Raw genomic sequence first — 19967 nt, forward strand, 5'->3', positions numbered from 1 at the left:
TTTGGTGCTTTAGGCTGTGATTGTATGAAACCCTGTGAGACACACTTTGACTCATTAATACTCGGAACCCTTCATTGCACACCATTCACACTAATCGCGGCAATCTGGCTTGTACCAACTCCATGTCTCGATGATTTTAGCGTTATTACATATTCGCACCTGTGAAAAATAAAATTGACATCGGACAGAAACACATCGGCGTTGAGCAACCCTGTTTCTCCGTCTGCCATCTGTTTACACTGGCAGCCGGGAGAAGTGAAGGCGGCCCGTCATAGGGCGGCTCTTTGGCTGATTTTACGCATCATAAAGGCTTAACTCCCTCCCTCTTCTGTGCTGTTTCGTGCTGCTCCTCTCAGTATCTAGATCTATGTTGTAGCCTAGAACGAGCGGGCTGTGTGCGCTTCACATTACACGAGCATACGGGGTGCAAAGAATGAATTAGATTTTTTACTATTATTATTATTAGTATTATTATTTTCATTATTCCGCCGTGGTCACTTTCTTCGGGGCTTTTTTTCTCCTCTGTTTGGATACCTCGGACTTAGGCATTGGATATGTGCACAAAGGATGATGAAAACCCCTTTCCTCATCGTAGAAGTAAAATAAAATAGGCTTTCGCGCACACTGGATTTACCTCTTGCCGTTCCATATGAAGAAGTCAAAAGTAAGTGGCAGATTTTTTCTTTTCCTTTGGGGATATTGGGGGAGTGTGTGGGGTTGCAAGAAGCTGCGTGGAGGAAATAAGCAATTCAAGTTGTGGTGGATCTAAACGGGATACGATCCGGGTGCAAGAATGCCGTTTTCCATTTGACACTTTTTCTTTCCCTCGCCGGATTCTGAAACAGTTCACTTCAATCAGAGTGAGGTGACTGGCTCACTGAGTGGACGGGATAAAGCCGAGGAAGGGATCAAACCGCCTCAGTTGGCTTTAACAGAAGTCTTATTAGGCTACTGGGCTGTCATGTTGAGGCAAAGTGGCAAACCTGCTTTCCGCAAACCGCGTTTATTTACCTGGTTTTTCTTTGAAGCATGCAGACAAAACACTCTCCCCGTTTAACTTGTAGACCTGAACGATCCCGGTCAGTTTATTTGCGCCAGTCGGTAACTTCTAAGAAGTATTTGCGCTCCGGGTCGCCACCCTTCCCAAGAGTTCTGCTCCTGAATGCACACGTCTGAAACATAATACGTTGTTGAGGCGGGTTTGTTTTTCAGTGCAAATTGATTCTACACCTATTCCGCTTCCCAGGTTAAAAACACAGGGACGCGAAAACCTGAAACTAATACGCGTCTTTTCTCTCCTCCTGGGGTTGGTGCGCAGCGGCGCCCCGGGTTTTTCCCCCAACCCGCTTCTGTTACCTCGGGGGTTGGATGAGTTTGCCCCGGCGGCATTCCGGGTTGACAGGCGACAGAAGCAGTGACACCTTCATGTTTGTGGCTGGATTCTAACATGCGCAAGCTTTTTATTTATTTATTTATTTATTTATTATTATTATTATTATTATTATTATTATTATTATTATTATGCAAAGCCATTTTAAGAAAAAATAATAAATATCACTTTTTTCAAGTGCAGGCGAAGAAGATAATTCGCCCTGTTTAATTTAGTTTGTATCTGTTTTCACTTTTAAGATATTAAAAAAAAAAAAAACTGCGTAAACTTTCGATCGTCAGCGCCTTGTGACAATCTCAACATTACTGGAGTAATGCCGTTTAAAAGTTCCCACTGGAAGTCGCGCGCACTAAATCCTTTAATCAGTTTATTGATTTTCTTTTCTTTAAAAAAACCAGCATATTTTAAAGGACGTAAAGCTCGTTGCTGCAGCCAGAGAGGAGTGTTCGTGTGAGTGCGCACGCAGAAAGGGGAAATAAGGGAAAGTGTTGTGAAGGCATCCCTGCTGCTGGTGTTACGTTCAAACTCTCACTTTATGCGGGTCAGGCATTATCTGTGTGAGTGCGAACGGGCACCTTTCATCCGGGATTTATGCGCCCATAAACGGCCGCGGCCCACGACCCGGCTGGAGAAAAAATCTATCAAAAATCTATCAATCTTAATCATAGCTTACACATTTACTAAAAGATGGAACTTATATGTCAAGTTTTTCATGGATGCCGGACTCCTGCTGTTCTCATGTCTGTGGATGGTAATCTAAGTCGTGATATTTATGTGCTTTTGGCCGTGGCACAGGTGTCTGGGACGAGACCAGGTCTAGACCTTCTCACCTTCACAGAACATTTGGCACCAGTAGGGAGCGCTAGTTTCCTGACGCCTGCCGCCACACTGGCATTTTTTTTTTTTTATGTTTTTCGGTTGTGAACGGTTTGCAAAGACATATCAGGTCTGTGGGCCCCGGGGCCGCCAGCAAAGGTTTTCAGACGGGTGGCCAGATTAAATAAATAAATAAATAAATAAATAAATAAATAAATAAATAATCAATCTCAGGAGTTTTATTATGTTGATGGGGGTGGAGGCATGGTGTGAATGAGAGATGATGAATATGGCACATATAAACGCTACAATTTGAAAATAGCAAAAAATCTTAAAACCATGTTTTAATAAAGTTGCATATAGATTCTCTTGTGGACACACATACATTTCTCCTCATCCACTTTTTTTTCTGAAAAAAAAAAAGAAAACCATCCTGTGTCTTAATTTAATATTTTCTTTTTAAAAATGAGTCAAATCACTTTCACTGTTTTGATTTCTGGGAAGAAAATGGAATTACTAACGCATACATGGAACACTGCTGTTTGCTTCTCTAGCGTCTGACATGTTTCCTTCCCTTTCTTAGATTTTTTTTAAAGAGCTGTATTCTTATCAAAACAGACTTGACACATATTCAAACTATAAGTTTCAGGATTTGGAAAGTCTAGGGTAATTTATGTTCCTCATAGGACACCTGAATGAAATATTAATCACTCAGTTCAGTGTGTTAAGTGATCCGGTAATGCTCTTACAGTGGGCACTCTCTACTGTTTCACCCCTCAGCATACTGAGACTTTTTTGTTTTTACGTCAGTCTTCGTTCCCCATCAGTACGTGTTCTACAGCTCCTCACCAACCAGATTGCAGAAAAAAAAATCGTACATCCTCATCAAACGCTCAGTCCTGACCTGTAACCGGAGGCGCTCCGCTCTCACGCAGCGGCTGTGAAAACTCAAAACATCCTGTTTGGGTGAATCCAGCCCGTTACTGTCCTCCAGCTAATGTTCTGTCATCAGATCAACTGACATATTTTCAGATGAGGGGTTAGATAACGTCGGCCTGATGCTGAGAAAAATAATATTTCATTGACGGAAACCATAACAGTAATTATCCTTAACTTATCACTGCTTTATGCTTTTAAGGAACTTTTATTTTATTGCATTTTTATTTTTGTTCAGTGTAGTTTTTTTTATGTCCACATTAACACCATGTGGCTTGATTTTATTGAAAGTGGCTCCATGACTCTTTGAATTTGTCTCGTGTGAATTTGTTTTAGAACTGAGGTTGTTTTGTTCTTTGTCATTTCTGCCCAATAAAACTTTTGATCTATAGATCACTTTACAGATTATCCATGTTTCTGTCCCATATTTGTTTGACATTAGGGTCAGTATCACTTAACTAAAATATTAACTTTTTCTATAAACATTTTTATTACCAAAAATCTTAACAGAAATTATTAAATTCACTTTTATTAGACTTAATTGAGTCACAATGTCTAAGTTGTTGTTGTTGATAAGTAAGTATTTTCTCCATCAGGAAAAAAAAAAACACATTGTGGCATAAAACAAAGAGTCTTTCTGTTTGAATCCTTTCAAAGAACACCGTCACCATATGAAATCAGTCAATTCTCGGTATATGGATACTAGAAGACATTACCTAACAGACAATAGGGATGGGTTAAAAACTTACACTTATATTCAGATTCATTAAACATGATTTTTATGGACCAAATGTCTGACATGCTCAGGCTATGTCGCTTATAGGTGGTAGAAACTGGGTTGGCAGAGTGAGTTTACATACAGAGTTTCTCAAAACTGGGTATTTTTTAGCAGCAGACTAACTGACAGTTATGCACAATAAAAATGTATTTTGATGGTTTTCAATATCAGCCATTAGAATTACTAAAATTCAACTCAAGCATGCTAGCATGCATATGTATTGTTCAATCATGATTACATTCCAACAACTTTAACTACTTTGTTTCGGTGTCAAATTCAATCAAATCATTTTGTTTTTTAATTTAAAACTGTGGTTCAAACAACTGTTATTGAAATGTGTCTAATAGAGAATTGTAACGATAGTAAATAAAAAAACATCTTCATTTAGGTTGTATTCTGACTTGGGATGTTTCCACAAGCAAGTCCTACCTGGGCATTTGCATTCCTTTTTGTGTGTTTTACTGGGTAATTGTGAGATTATTGCAAATTTAAAAAAAAAATCATCAAAAAATAATGAGCTTATGTCAGTGCTACTCGTGTCTGCAGGTGACAGTAGCTCTTACTTTTACTAGACTTCTGACTCAGTCCATGATTGATGTGGCGAGTAAGAAAAAGTTTAATGTCATACGCAAATCTGTATCATTCTGTTCTCCTTGAGAGTGGAGGACCATTATTTTTGCACACTTTGCTATATGGTACCTTTGGTATGGCTTAGAAACATTGTAAAAATCCCTTGCAGATATTGCTAATGTAGTGCCACAAAATCTGTGATTTTGTTTGTAAAGAAATCAGAAAACAATTGTGAAACCCTGGAGGGACTGCCTGGGCTTTAAGAAGCTTCAAAACGGCTTCAGTTTGGCAAGAGACAAAGCAAAGTTCTGGAAATGACTCGATATTTCTCCAACATGTGTCTGGTTAGAAAGGGGGGTTCACTTTTTTCCTCCTTAACAGAAAACCAAATTCAGCTGTTTGCGAAGTCATCGGTGGAAAACTAAAGTTACCAGTCTTCCTAAAGCGACGCTGTTTATAAGACTACGAGCAGCAGATGTGTGAAGCAGCTGACTGCAAGCTCTGCAATAGCAGATATCCTGACTTATGAACGAGCTAATATCTGCTTATTAGACTTCTGGTGTTACACAGCAGTGATTCAAAAGTGCAAATGGCCAGACTGTAAATCATCAAACTCTGCTGCTCACGCAATCCGGGGTTCAGTTTACCTCTTCTTTATTGTTGTGGCCCCTGGCCTGCTAAGAAAAAACTCTTAACATCAGGATCTTTTAAGAAAACATAACTCTTCTACTGCGCAGCAGGAAATGTACAAGCTTGCTTTGGACGTGCAGATCAAAAGGGCCAAGAAGGGAAGAGAAGGAGAAACATGGAGCGCTGCCTCATTGGATCTAAGCAGTCACATGTTTTCAGGCCAGGCACTGCACCAAGTGCAGCGATAATGTGTGCAAGTCACACCTATTGCTAATTTTATGCGAGCAAATTTGCTATGTCGCTAATCAGATTAGCATAACAGCAGGAAACGGCACAACGGGAGCTAGAGGGTCTCGGTGCCGTGGGTTTAAAAGTCTAGTTCCTTCAACTGGATCCCCATGACTTTGAGCGTGTCCCATCCGAGTCACACTCATTCCTTCCCCATTCCTGGTTAATTATCTCAGTGAACATCAGAGATGATTTATGGTCCTGGAGCCAAGTCTGGAGCCAATAAATGACCCTGGCACACTGGAAATTACTGTTCTCTTGTTGTGAAGCAACAATAAAAGAGGTCATGCTATAGAGAGGAGTGTTCATTTGTCAGATATTTCTCACTACTCATGTCTCTAACCAGCTAAAATATAATCCTCATATTTTTTGTTTTGTTTTGTGTTTTTTTTGTTTTTTTTTTTCGCCCTGTGGTTAATTAGATCCATCTCTGCCACTCAATCAAGTGTCACATGTCCTCCTACTGGAATCAAAACCTTCCTTTGGTCTTCCTTAAGACTGTTTTTATTATGCTGGAAAATCAACAGTTTGATTTCAAGGAGACTTTTTGCATTGAGAACTTTTGATTTCGGACAGCTAAACAAGCTTAAGCCTGTTTGTGTTTGGCATCGCTGTGAACCAGAGACGTCTGCCTGCATATTTGTAATTCCCATGGCTCTGTGTGAAATACTCGAGCTATGATAACCTTGAATACAGATGGTTTTAAGGTGTTTATGCAAAAATGTACGAGAAAAGTCTAAAATAATCAGATAAGTTTTATTCAAAACAGAACAGCAGCAATCATTACAGTTGTAACAAATTTTTATGCAAGAGTTGTTTAGTTATATATGTTTATATAATATGTAGAATTAAGCAAAAATGTTGACTAAAAATACAATGCACTAAATATGAAGTACATTTAGAGTACACCTCTATTGTTTGTCTCTATAAAAAAACAACAACAAAAAAATCAAATCCCTGGAGGTCCACCAAGAACCTGCAGCCAGCTGGTTAATTGACATACCACTCACAGTTTGCCAGCTTCAGTCTGAAAACAGCATTATCTCAACAGGAATGATGGGTGGTGCTCCTTTCGTTTATTGCAACCAGAAATATCTGTAACCACGTGCAAGAGACAAAAGTATTTGAGACTTCTCCCTGTCGGTTAACTGCAGTGTGCGGCAATAGGTGTGGGAAGGACAAATCAAAAGCAAAGCCGCGTGGACCTCATGGGTAAGAAGGCCTCCCTGTTATTTTCAGCTCTGGTGAACAATCACACTTCAATCAGTGATATTCAGCTGACACTGCAGCCTCTTAGAGGGCGACAATGGGATGATTTGTACTCTGATTATTCTGAGAAAAAGAAGAAGAAAAGAGACAACAAGAAAGGGTCTCAACTGGATATCAATGCAGTTATATCGTCCTAATTGATTCAGAATTAAGTTCTTCACTGAATTCCTTCAAAATAAAACTTTCTTGTTATTCTCCTACTCATGGTCTGACCCATGACTTTTAGTATCTGTTATGTGATTGGCGCCACCCTCTGAATGAGGGTATCATCGTGTACACAGACCAAAAATCTGTCCATGTGACCGTCCACAGAGTGTACCAACACATCGTAGTGGGAAAGGTACAGATGATGAAATCAGCAAAGATTTAGTTGAGTGGACAACAGAGTGGACAACAGAGTAGACTGAAGGGTAAGGCTCAGGCCTTACTCTGTCGCACATACAACTGTACTCTGGCATGTTGTCGGGCATCTCATTAAAAGAACTCCAAACCTTTGGGAGATTGAAAATGTCAGTGTTTGTGGAACCTTAAGTTTTGAAAACCTTGGTACCGGTAACTGAAACACGCCACACATAGTTATTGCAAAACTGGAAATTGCCAATTGACCTTCTACCGGGACTGTAGAAGAATGTCCGGCAATTTGACTGGAAAAATTGCTGGACTGCTGCTTACAAACCTTAACACATCAACTCCATGCTACTGACCAGTCAATGCAAAAGTTAATCCAGTGGGGTGCTCCTGCAGAACTGAGTTGCCATAAGATCTGATTGGTTGTCTCTGTCATCTGCCGACACCAGTCTTTTACCAGCATTGGCTTATCATTTGATCATTGATCAGATATGTAGCTTCAGGAAGCTGTCACTGCAAGCATCAAGCTTGTTTCGGCTCCATTACTCTAAAAAGAAGAGCGACACTGTAAAGCATGTTGAGTTACACTTCAGTGTATAAAAAGTCCTGCAAAAGTTTGATTGACTGAATCTTTTTCATTCTCCTGCCTCATCCAGTGTCTGGTTGTTTCAGCTTCCTTTCCAGTGTGTAACATGATTTTGAGCCAAAAAAAAAAAAAAAACAGAAAATGAGAAACTGAGAAAAATTACATAATGAAATGCAAGGACTGCAAACATTTTTTCTAGATGTTGGGAAGAGAAATCCCATTGTCTTTGATGACAATAATAAGCAGATATAAGGAAAAAGTCAGTCATGTATGCTGTTTGCCAGCAGTATCTGCGTGGTATGGAGCTTTGCTGGGTTCTCTCCTGTCTGAAATGTAAAACCAGCGTGATCGCCTCTTGAACTCACGTACCAAAGTGTATCAGATGACCTGATAGGTGTTTTCCTTTCACATGTGAGACGAGGTTTTCAAAGTAATGAAGGAAGATAGTGCAGGGCTACATGTTAAAGTTTGCCAGCCAGGAATACACACTCATGCAAAGCTGTAGATTACTTGTTTAATAATATTGGTAACTTATCATTCCTAGATTTGAGTTACCGTCTTGGCAATAGGCACAGTTCTTTATGGTCTTTGTGGATGGAAAGATTAGTGCCGGAAATCAGGGCAGCTATGGAGATTCAGCACCGCACCAGAACCCAGATGACGGATCTATTGTCATCTGGGATTGATAGAAGGTCTGGGAGACGATTTTGAAGTCGTTGCCATTATTTTCTCAGAGCCAGTAACCATTTAACTTAAATAATTTAAAAACATTATTACTTTGGAACACTCAGAAAGAAAACTCTGCAGAATGTAGTTTTTCAGACAAGATGTTCTGGCTTCGTTCTATTTTCTTACACAGCAAGTGAAATATGTCTGGGTTGGGGGTGTTGATCTACAAGTCACTGTGGGAACTTAGGAATAGCTGCAGGCTCTTTATGCTGTTTTCTAATGTTTAATAGACTCAAATGGTTAGGGATTGCTTTTGATTAATGAGTAACTGTTGCGCTAAAAGCAAAAGCAGACTTGTCATTACTAACAGAAGTGGTGATTTGTTTCCTCAACTTGTTAAGGAACAAAAGCCACACTGATGTAAAGTGCAGAAAACATTGAAGTTTTTTTTTTTTTTTTTTTAAATCCTGTTTTGATTGTTTACAGTTGGGGACATGAGACTCTTCAGGGCAGCAAAAACATCTGTCTTCACAGGGCAACGAGTTTAACCCAGTTACAGATTTTGATACAAGGCTTGGCCTTAAGCTCAGGGCACTACTGTGTTAGTGGGTGGCATGGGTAGTCAAAAGAAAGAAAAAAAATATCTGACAGTTCTTTCTTGAACAAGTTCTCTGTTACTTATTAGTACATCTAGTCAACCAGGAGTGCTCTGCTTTCCATTGTAAATGTGTGCAAAATGTGCAATTGCAGTGTTTCCATTAAATAAGAAATGCAATTAAAGTAATTAAAGTATCATGCCACGTCATCATCCTTCAACTACTTCCTGCAGTCTAATTCTTTGTGCTTTGAGCAATTATATGGTCGATGAAAACACAGCTGGCATTAGCGCAGTTAGAAAGCATTATTGTCATACATCATGGTTGTCTAATGATATTGGGCTATTTCACTTCGTCATAATGAACGTTGTTATGTTACTTCAGGTTAAAAATAAAACATCTGCCTGATGAAGCCTAAACTGGATTACTTTAAACAATTACAGCTTTGTAAAATCTTTACTCAATTTGAAAAAACAAAGAATATTTTCTGTGCAATTGATATTTAAACTTTTTTTATTGCGTTGATCAAATGAGAAATGTAAAAATCTCATTTCGCTGTGCAAAAGGAGGTATTCATGGAACCAGCAGCCTTATCCTTTTTGAGACATCTTGACGAAAAAGGCATTTCAAATTCCAAAGCCGTGTCTAGTGAATATAATTTGGAATCTGGATATAATGAAGAAAGAAAATCTGATGCCTGGCAAAACTGACGCTAATATCCCCCTCGAGGCCGAAATCTATCTACATCAAACATCGTTTTAGGAATTAGCAGGGGGGGTTTGGGGGATTCAGACTATACTGAGTGATCCTGATGATAGCTGCAGAAAGGAATGCATGATTTATCTCCTTGTTTCTCAAACGCTGAATAATCTTATTCAAACAAGACAGAGTGCATGTGCTGGTCCGTACATATTTGTTCAGGGATCCTTTCAGGGGTATCAGCTCTGTGAAACTGACAAGCTGCCTTAAGCGATGTGATTACCAGAAACCCCGGTGCGCGTCAGGCGTGAAGGACCGCTAAGACATTTTTACAAGCTTGGACTCATCCTGTGTAAGTGCTCTCCACCTCTGTGAAGTCCGAGTCTACGTCTGACTCTGAGCAGGCTGCCAGAGGCTGCCCTTCCCTCATGATCAGTTTTGCCTTCGAGACTGGAGAGGCAAAAGGCCGTTGGAGCCACAAGTCAGAATTTGTTAGCTGCATGAAAGTCATTTCTGTTTTTAAATGAGTCAGTTGGTATTATCTCTTTTTACGGGTAAGTTCTTCTGTCTATTGAAAGTCTGGAAGCTGTGTGGTGTGTAATAATCTATGCTTGTCTCAATTTGAGGTTGTCTTGATGTGAAAAGTTATAGTGGTATGGCTTCTGTGTTTTTACAAATGAATTTAAAAAAATGAATCTGAAACTGTTTAGTGTGAAACACCTCAGTATAAATTTGAATTGTCCTGGTATTTTATATTTGAACAGGTTTGACTGAATGCCTTTCAGATTCCTTAAAAAACAGAGAAATAGTCATTTAAAGCTACAGTATGCAACTTTTATATAAAAAATATTTTTTTTATGTTCTTGGTGAGACTATGTCGTAACAATATGATGTGAGACAGATAATATGGAGGGAAAAAAATCGAAGTCCTCTGCCTCCTCCTATTTAGAAACAACCAATCAGATCCAGGAGGCGGGTCTTAGTGCTGTCAATCACCCTGGTATTCACCTGCTCATCCACTCAGGTCCCTCTACTTTTCACAAATTATCTGTGACAGTTTTGTCAAATATGTAAAGAAGATGCATATTGTAGCTTTAATTTGTCAACTTCAGGAAGGTTCAGGAATCTTTTCTGAATAATACTCATGGTTTTTATTTGTCAGGTTGACAGTGCTTTGAGCCTGACATGCAGCCTAGCAAATTAAACCTGCTCTCTATGGTTTCAGTGCCTGTCAATTGCAATTCGTTTATGGATTTATGAATCATCATCACTTCCAAACATCTTTCAACAGCAGAGAAACTTTTTGCTGAAATGAACATGAAAAAAAAATTGCCTGATGTTTGCCGATGACAGCTTTGTGACTTCAGGCCCAAATAAACATCCTTAGGGTCCGTTCATAGGAGACTGTTGGCCAAGGACAAAACTAAAAAAAAATAAAAAAATAAATAAATAAAACAGTCGTCTTCTCATCATAAGGCAACAGGATTAAAAATCAAAACATTAAATTTTTACCTCTGCAACAATAGCAGATTTAATGCATCTTAAACTAATGACAAGTGCATTTCATTTACTTTAAGTACTAAAATTTTTTTTGCCTCTCGCAACTTTCTACCAGTTCAACCTGGCAGAAAGTTCAACTGGCAGAAATCGTTGCATAAAGGAATCTGTTTTATCTGCTGGTTGGCACAAGCTGGAAATGCAACACCATTTAAAACACGGCTTCTTGTTTGCAATTCCAACTTTTTATGCAGTCAGACATTAGGTGTGAAAATATTTCTTCAACATTTATGCAATTTGTCACGTCACACGAGTCGTGATCAACAACCAGACGTTATGACGAAGAAGACGACAGGAAGTGGTCAGAGGATGATGGTGCGTTTTTTTAATGACTTATCACATGGACAAACTTATTCACATAGGATTTTAATTGCACTTCTTATTTATTGGAAACAAAACAATTGCAAAATTGCTCTTTTTTTGACAGTGGAATGTCAAAGAAGTTTTGCGCACATTTGTAATGGAAAGTAAGACCAGTTCACCAGATCTCAACTCGCTAAAGGTAGCACAAACCAGAAACCATAACGGTCCACACGATCTTTCTCACTAAAGGAATATTCGTTTATTTTTTCATTCTGTGGGTGACACTTTCTCTTTCTTGCCCCCTTAGGCCCATTGCAGTTAGACATGTGTTGTTCAGTAGTACTGCTTTTTTTTCCCCCTCTGAGTTATCAGAGTGGGCCACATGACAATAAATTGGGTTTCAGCTATGCTAATAATGCAAAACCAACTGCAGATTGTGATCATAAACCAGCCGTGCGAGTCTGAGGATGAATCAGATGGTGTCAACGTTTTTCAGTTGCTGTTTTGCTCCCCAAAGGGAACGTACCTTGGTGTCGAAAGGAGAAATCTTAATGATCTCTTGGGAAGACAAGAAAGGATTTCAGCTGAGCCGTCGGGTGAGAACTTGTCAAGGTGAAATCTTGGGAGGCAATCTGTGTGAGAGGGAATCTAATGACGAGCAGTTTCACAACTCTCTTCCTTGTTGGCCAAGACAAATTCCCACTGCAGCAGTTTAGTGCATATTAACTAGATCGGTTCTGTCCCCCTGTTTGTTGACACAGTAACTATTGTGCCTATATAAAGGGACTGTAAGAGGACCATAAAACACTAAGACACGTTTCCGTTCCAAGGAAAACAAGGCAGAGAGCATGCTATCATCAAAAAGTTCATCATAATCCTCCCGCTGTCATGTTTTTTTCTCAGCCTTGAGATGAGATTTCCTGCTGGAAGCCAGCGGGACAATAGCATCGCAGTCATGGCGTTCGTAGTTCAAGTCAACATGTACATCGAACATGCAGTCATTTATTTCAGTGAAATTATGGATGGCCTTACACAAAGGCTAGATTGTGAATCCAGATTTGTGTCCCACAGTGCATATGAAAAATGACATCTCTGTAACAGAAAAAAAAATAACATAAAGATAAAGAAGGAACTAAAGTTCTATCTCACTGGGGAAATATCAGATACAGGATATATTGTTCTTCAGTATGTCAACCTGTAAGCATGCTCGGATTTCTTTAAAAAGGAAAAAAAAAATAGCAGAGTGTAGTTCTGAATCAGGCTGTGAAAGATAAACAAAAAATAAATAAATGCATGTATGCTGGCTACATGGAACACATTTGAATTTCTTTTTCACTTTGTTTTTTTAGTTGTGTTTCCATCATAAAACCAAGAATGGATGGAGGTTCAGTTTCACCAGACACTTGAGAGTTTTTTTTTTTTTGTCCTGTTCTTCTCAGCAACATGTGCTTTGAATTTCCAAGCAGTAAAACAAAAAAACCTTCTTGTTTTCCGAACATGTTTAGAGACGTCCTAGAGAGAGGTTACATACGAAGGCTCCATTAGAATAACTCATATTTGACAAGTATTCTATAATTTTGTTTTCTTTCGTACACCGATTTAATCAGCAGGAGCTAAAGTTCCTCATTGTGCATCCAATAACTCATAACTCTGCCTTTTAAATGGCTGAATTAAAGAATTTATGCCACATGTCTTACGTTTGAATATGAGCTTTTATGTATGTTCTGCACTCCACAAAAATAGTCCTTATGGGAATATGACTCTAAGAAAGTCATTGTTAATGCTGCATAAAATTACATTTATAAAAAGAAATGTTTCTTACATATTTTTGAATGAGGCAGACAATCCGAGAAAAGATCGACTTCCTCCCAATGTGCACCACTCCAGACCAGCGACAGCCAATCAGAGCTAGGAGGCGGGTCTTAGCACTGTCAGTCAACCTCGTGTATTTGCTGCTAACTGTGCTAATGGTGGAGAAACAACGTACCATTACATGAAAGCCATTTACTTGCTGTTATCAGTTGCTGTGCTAACTAGGCTTGCATTGACTAATGCTAACTACAGTGCATCAGAGAGTATTGGGGAAAGGAAATAAAAGGGGATGAGCAGCGCCACACGGAGAGTGATTGACAGCTCTAAGACCCTCCTCTTGACTGATTGGATTTTTCTAGTTCACACTGGGCGAAAGTAGAGGGGCTGTTTTCTTCACGGATTACACAACATAATGGAAGTTTCAACAAATAGAAAACAATTTAAAAAAAATTCCATAAAAGTTACATACTGCATCTTTAAAAGAAATACCTCAAAAGTCCCATTTAGTGTTTGCCATAGAGCCCTGCTGATGGAACCAAAATGAAACTTTTTGGGCTTCATTCAAATGGCTAACACTACACACCACCCTGAACATGTGCTGGGTGCTGACTGGCTTTTCCTCTGCTGCCAGGGAGAATCTAGTTAAAGACATTAAAGATATACTCATCTGAAGACCTAAGAAGGGGCGGAGCCTCAACTTCCAGCAAGATAACGTCTCTGCACGCACAGACAATAGAATGATTTTGATAATATCATGTGTTAGAAAGTCCAGTTCTGAATCCAATTTGTGGCAAGACTTTAAAAAAAAAAAAGAACTGCTGTTCACAGATTCTCTCCAACCTATCTGCAACAAAAGAGCAGGGACAAACTGCAGTCAGAGCTTTCAATACTGCAAGGCAGTAAGTGGATCTGCTCGCTGCAGTACCTATTATATATAAGGTACTGGTCCCTGTGCTACTAAAGATATTTCTTTAAAAGTTGTTAAAAAGCATGACTTCCATATGAGGCAGGTTTTGTGAGTTCCACAAAGTTCCAAGCTCCTGAATTGTTTTTTTTTTTTGTTTTTTTTTTCCTGTTCGCTTAGCAGCACTCATATGTGTCTTTTGGCACTAAAAACACTAATCACTCATCTACAGGATCTACAGGATCAGTATGTACTGAACATGTCCTTTTACTTGAAGTAAAAGGATATGTTCAGTAAATACTGATCCTTGGAATCATTTGTTCAACACACAGCAAGCTGTCTCCTAGCTACCATACACACCCCCGCCCATCCCACCTGGCGCCCGCTCCCAAAAACGGGCTCATGAAGAAACGGTGTCTCATTACGCACCATTTCCTGTTTTCCACTACAGTATACGCTGAGCTACAAAAGCAGCAAAGCAATTTGTTTTCACGTTGGATTAAATGAGCCATATCTCTAAGCGATGTATCATTAGCTGGAGTTATGTGTGACAGCTTGCACATTGTTGCCGTGGTGAATTGATTGATCTCAGCCAGCCTTGTTGATTCTGTGGTGGTAATAAATTTTGCAGCACGGTGAAGAGAGCGGGCGGGTTCCAGGATGCCACCGGAAGGAATTCGTCAAATCAGTTTTTTTGTTTGTTTGTTAGTTTTTTCATCGTATTGACTCATGCGTATGTTGTTCCTCGGCGGAGGAGACCAGGTGATAACTCTCTCCGTGTTAGGTTTGAACCCTACGCACACTTTTTAATTTCTTTTTTAGTCCATGTTTGTGATAAATGAGATATTTTAGAAGGACTATCGTCATCTTCCATGTCTGCCACAATGTTCATATTATCTCATTTTTATCTGATCAACTTCAGTTTTATTGCTTCCCCCTCACTTCACAGCTTGTTTACTTTGTCGTGAAAGTCCATTGACTTCTACGCTGCAAGGTGGCTGTTAATCGTTAGTGTGGAGAGCAAGAACACTGCTAAAAAAAGATGTGATCGGTATCTAAGCCTGGACTTAACTTTGTACCTTTTTTTTGGTTCAGTCAAACTAATTAGGTAGTAAGTATTTTTGTCATATTATTACAGATAGTACATTCCTCCAATTACCCTTTCTTACTGGTATTTCCGTCCTGATAAATGACCAGTAAATTATGCTCTGGCATCACCTAGCGATGCATCAACAGGGTAGCATGTGCAATTTTATGACCAGATGAACCAGGCTGATGAAACTGACTCTTGGGACATGTGAAAAAAGTCCACCACATTAGCACATCTCTGAGGGTTACATGCGCACCATTGACAGAGCTCATGCATTGCATCAATGATTCACCAGTCACATTACTTGATATAATCTAGGGATGCACTGATCCAACTTTTCCACTTCCAACACCAGTACCGATATCTGAAGTTTAGTATCGGCTGATACTGAGCAGATACAGAGAAACTGAACTGAATTGACTTAAACTGTTTCTTTCCTTAAATACAGATATAGACGTACTGAATTGCAGCGCACCTAAACACCGTCACAAGCTTGGTGAAACATGTGAAAATAACTCATTTGTTCAGTCAGTGCAATTCAGAGTAGGACAGCCAATGTAAATTAAATAATAAAAAAAAGTGAAACTGACAAAAACAATAAGTTGACTACGTTGGTCAAATGTAAAGAATAAACTGCAACAAATCTTCTTCCAAATGGTTCAAAAAGTGAAATTAGGAATTCTAAAGATAATATAAAATGTATAATAAAGCATGATGTGGCTTGGAGCTCAAACCATAGAGTTAGACTGAATAGATCGTCCCTTATGGATCAGGGACCTTGTCACTGATACCATATCTCAAAGGTTTTTTCTATAGGAGGACCGATATGCAACTGATGGCTTGACCAACTTTCCTCTCAACAAGAAGGTTCTGGGTTTGAGTCTTCACCTTGTGTTTTTCTGCATGGAGTTTGCATGTTCTCCCTGTGGATGCCTGGGTTCTCTCTGGGTACTCCATCTTCCTCCCACAGACTTGCTCATTTATGGATGGAACACATGAAAAGATAAAAGATAAAGACCCAACAGAAAATCATGGGATTTGCCAAAGTTTTGGTGCCCAAGCTTTATTTGATTCTTGTCAAGCTAATAGAAGTACATCAATACTACCTGGTGTTTGATGATGCATTTAAAGATTAGTTTTGATGCATTCAGTGAATAGATGAAAGAAGAAGGGTTTTTTTTCAGTCAGGCCTTATCAAAGAGAAATTTGCAAATTCTGACATAAGTCTATCAGTCTCTAACTTTTGAAAGGTTCTTTATTTACCTTCCGAGGATATGATAAGATAACATGACTAGTCCTGTTTTAGGTTGCCCCTGACATGCCTCAGGTCTCTGTTCTATCACCTAGCAGCTGATTGTGTTAAAGTGGCTCCTATAAGTGCACCTATGCAGACAGCATTAGAACCAAAGTGAATTTTCTTGGCTGCTAACTCAATTTCTACACAAACTAAGTGATCTAGAGTCGCTAGGTTTTTTTTATAAATTATTTTCTTTGACATGCTTTTACAGTCTCTATTTGACTTTACTGTACTGCTGTTGAACCACTAAAAGGATTTTTTAGATAAGACGTTTGTTTCTTTGTTTGCACGGCTTATTCAGTAAGACGTTAAATATTGACTGTGATTCTGACAGAGAGAGAGGCAAGATGAAAGAAAAACATCACCTCCACTCAGAATCCCAGCTGCCCGGTGTCATAGCCAGGATTGGCTCTGGGACATCTGGACAACAACGGCAGCTTGGTATTCTCTCGGCACTAATCCTCATTATGAAACATGGGAAGTGAGGTCTTGCAGCAAAACTCTCATCCGTGATGTGAGCAGAAGATTAAGATAAAAACATCCCTCTCTCTGACAAAGCAGTGGAGTAATGCCATGCGAGGGTCTGCGCCTCACATTGATCAGATTATGCAGAGAGGGCCGTGAGGCCGGCGGTCTGGAGAGCCTCATTCAGCTTAATGGCACCTCAACTTCAAAGAGGCGGTGAAAAACGAGACGACGACCATCATCCTCCGCATCGGAGATGGTGGGCTTCACGCAGAAATGCCTCCACAACTCGAATTCGTCTCGCAATGACGGACGGAATTTCTCACGGAGGGGTACGTCTTGATTGGACAATAAATATTGTGACAACAGAAGTTGCTGAATTGGCTTCATCCTCTTAAGAGAACATCTTGGGCCAGTGTGAGCATTCTGTTTGGAGGTGTAGGCGTGTTTTTAATATCGCAACATGAGTAACAGCATGCTGGTGAGATACTGGCAAAGTCAGTGACAAGAAGTCAAAGCGATTTTCTCACCGAAGCCCCGCCTGTAGCTTGATGTGTTTGGCATGAGCTTTGTTTGCAGGCCACGAGTGTTTTTTGGAGCATTTAGAAGGAAACGTTGTTTGTTTTAGATGGTTATAATTTAACCAAGATGTTTTCTCATCTCCTTCCTTGTTGAGGCAAGCGAGAGCTCACAGTAAGACGAGGTTTTCTCAGTGTGCTGTCGACGCAGTAGACTGCATCAAAACATTACAAACTATCCAATTTAGCTGCGTGGGAGACAAACGGCTGATATTTTATCCAAACAACTCCAATTTCACAGTCACAGCAAGAACGGAGGAGATTAGATTTTAGGTTTTGCAGTTCGTCCTTTTAGAAGAACATCCTTTAACTCACGAGAGCAAAGTTGCCAGACTTTCGAGAAATGTCTTGCATATTTTATAATATTCATAGGCAGTTATCTTCACAGACATGTTCAGAAAGTATAACATCACATGTGTCCTTTAGGGGTTCCAACACCATCTTTCAAGTGTGGAATCAATTTTCAGAGATTCCACACTTTTATCAACACCGTCTTTAAAGTGTGGAATCAATTTTCAGAGATTAGAAGTCTGACAAAAAAAATCTGGTATGGCAAACACGTTTGACTTTCCCCACTTTTCACAAAGTGGCAGCATTATTATGTAAAATTGACTTTTTTGAGCTTAACGTCAGGCTCTAAGGTTATTCCCTCCACAATAACCTACCGTGTTTCCCCGATAGTAAGACACCCCCGATTGTAAGACGTATCGGGGGTTTCAGGGGGGTCGGCTAATATAAGCCGTACCCCGAAAGTAAGACATATGTCTTACTTTTCGGGGAAACACCTCTCATCTAGCTGCGCGCCGCCTCCTGCCCACTTCCGCGCCGCCCCCCCTCCATACGTCACCGCGTCTGCCGCCTCCGTCTGATCCAAATGAGCGCCGCCTGAGCACCGCCTGAATACAATACTGTTCAGGTTGTTAATAAATGTTAATTTTATGGTTAAAACAAAAAATTCGACAATTTTTTTTCCAATATAAGACATACCCCGAAAGTAAGACATAGTGGGGCTTTTGGGGATAAAAAGAAAGTAAGACACTGTCTTACTTTCGGGGAAACACGGTACTAAGAATTTTGCTTTGATTCTTTCATGCATGTTTGAGAAATCCTTTAATCTTCCGTGGCAACCATTCAGCTATGCAAAACGCCTGGATGGATCTAGCTCCGCCTTCGAGGACAAGGCTCCTCCACTGAGCTGAAGTTTCCAAGCCTCTGCCTTACAGAGCAGCAGTCCCCGTTTTACTCCCCCACTAAGCTCCTTCAGACTAGCCAGCAGCAATTAGCAAACACCGGGTGGAACTGCACATGTGCTCCTCATACGAGCTGCTTCTCACTGCAAAGCTGATGAAACCTTTATTAAAGAGTTAATAGGGGAGCCATGTTGTGATGACTTCTTGAAGGCAAAGTTTCAGAAAGAGCAGGAGTTTCTTAAAGAGACAGACCCAATTTCAAGGCATAAAATTACAAAGTACAAATATTTGCTATATGTAGCATTTTTCTTAAACAACCAAAGGTAATTAATTAGATTTAGAATTAATTAATTAAGGTAATTAATTAATTAAGGTAATTAATTAGATTTGGACGTAAGGCAAATGGTTCAACAGTTACATTTGGCTTGTCTTTCAAGAAATCTGAGTTGAGAAAAACGACTTGTGACAAATAGCCATGACAATACTTTAGTTTTTTTTTTGACCTGGTAAATCTCATTATGTAGCCAAATATTTCAGCTGTCCTGAAGAACTTAAAGTTTTTTCTGTTTGAAACAGCAGGACTAGGATTAATTCGGATTAGGAAATCCTAAATTAATGCCCAATTTCAAAGCATTAAAATACAGTCAAAATTCCTTTATGTCATGTTTTATATATGCAGCATTTTTATAACACTACTAATTTATAACACTACTCTAAGATTAGGATTTTAAAATTCAAGTGTAGATGAAAGACCCTGCATTAATACTCAGAAATATTTGGAACATCAGCAAAGAAAATGAATAAAGGATGAAAAAGTGTAAATATTCGAATATCAGATAATCCACTCCGGCTCGAGTTTTTGTTAAAGATAGAGATATAATAGCAGCAGGCATTACGTTTTTTAATAAGTAGATTTTGTACTCTAATGATCAAGATGCTTTAAAATGTTAACATAAACTATTGGAATAAAGAAGAACCCTGATTTATTTTTTGGTTTTACTTTGTTTTGTTTTGTTTTGTTTTGATTGTTAAGAACAAAGAACTTCAAAGCAACAGCAAAAGTTGAATGTTTGGTAGTTTTATGGACACTGTACTCCACTGAGGAGGAGGTTTTATGGCTTCTTTTTATGTTTCTGTACCATGCCTAGTGAAAATGTATATTTTCCTTTAAATGTTGAGCTTTGCACAGAATCTAA

At 39.3% G+C, this 19967-nt stretch overlaps 1 protein-coding gene across 1 annotated transcript in view; it reads left to right on the top strand.

The window, feature by feature from the left end:
* The first annotated feature begins 323 nt into the window (after nt 1-323).
* The window catches only part of kitlga (kit ligand a), a 38254-nt gene continuing 18610 nt past the window's right edge, over nt 324-19967 (top strand). The window contains exon 1 of the mRNA XM_016680847.1: nt 324-664. Coding sequence (XP_016536333.1) covers nt 650-664 — 15 coding nt within the window. The 5' untranslated portion in view covers nt 324-649. The remainder of the gene's footprint in view (nt 665-19967) is intronic.

Source organism: Poecilia formosa, unplaced genomic scaffold (genome assembly GCF_000485575.1).
Source record: "Poecilia formosa unplaced genomic scaffold, Poecilia_formosa-5.1.2 Scaffold258, whole genome shotgun sequence".
In the NCBI taxonomy this organism is placed as follows: Eukaryota; Metazoa; Chordata; class Actinopteri; order Cyprinodontiformes; family Poeciliidae; genus Poecilia; species Poecilia formosa.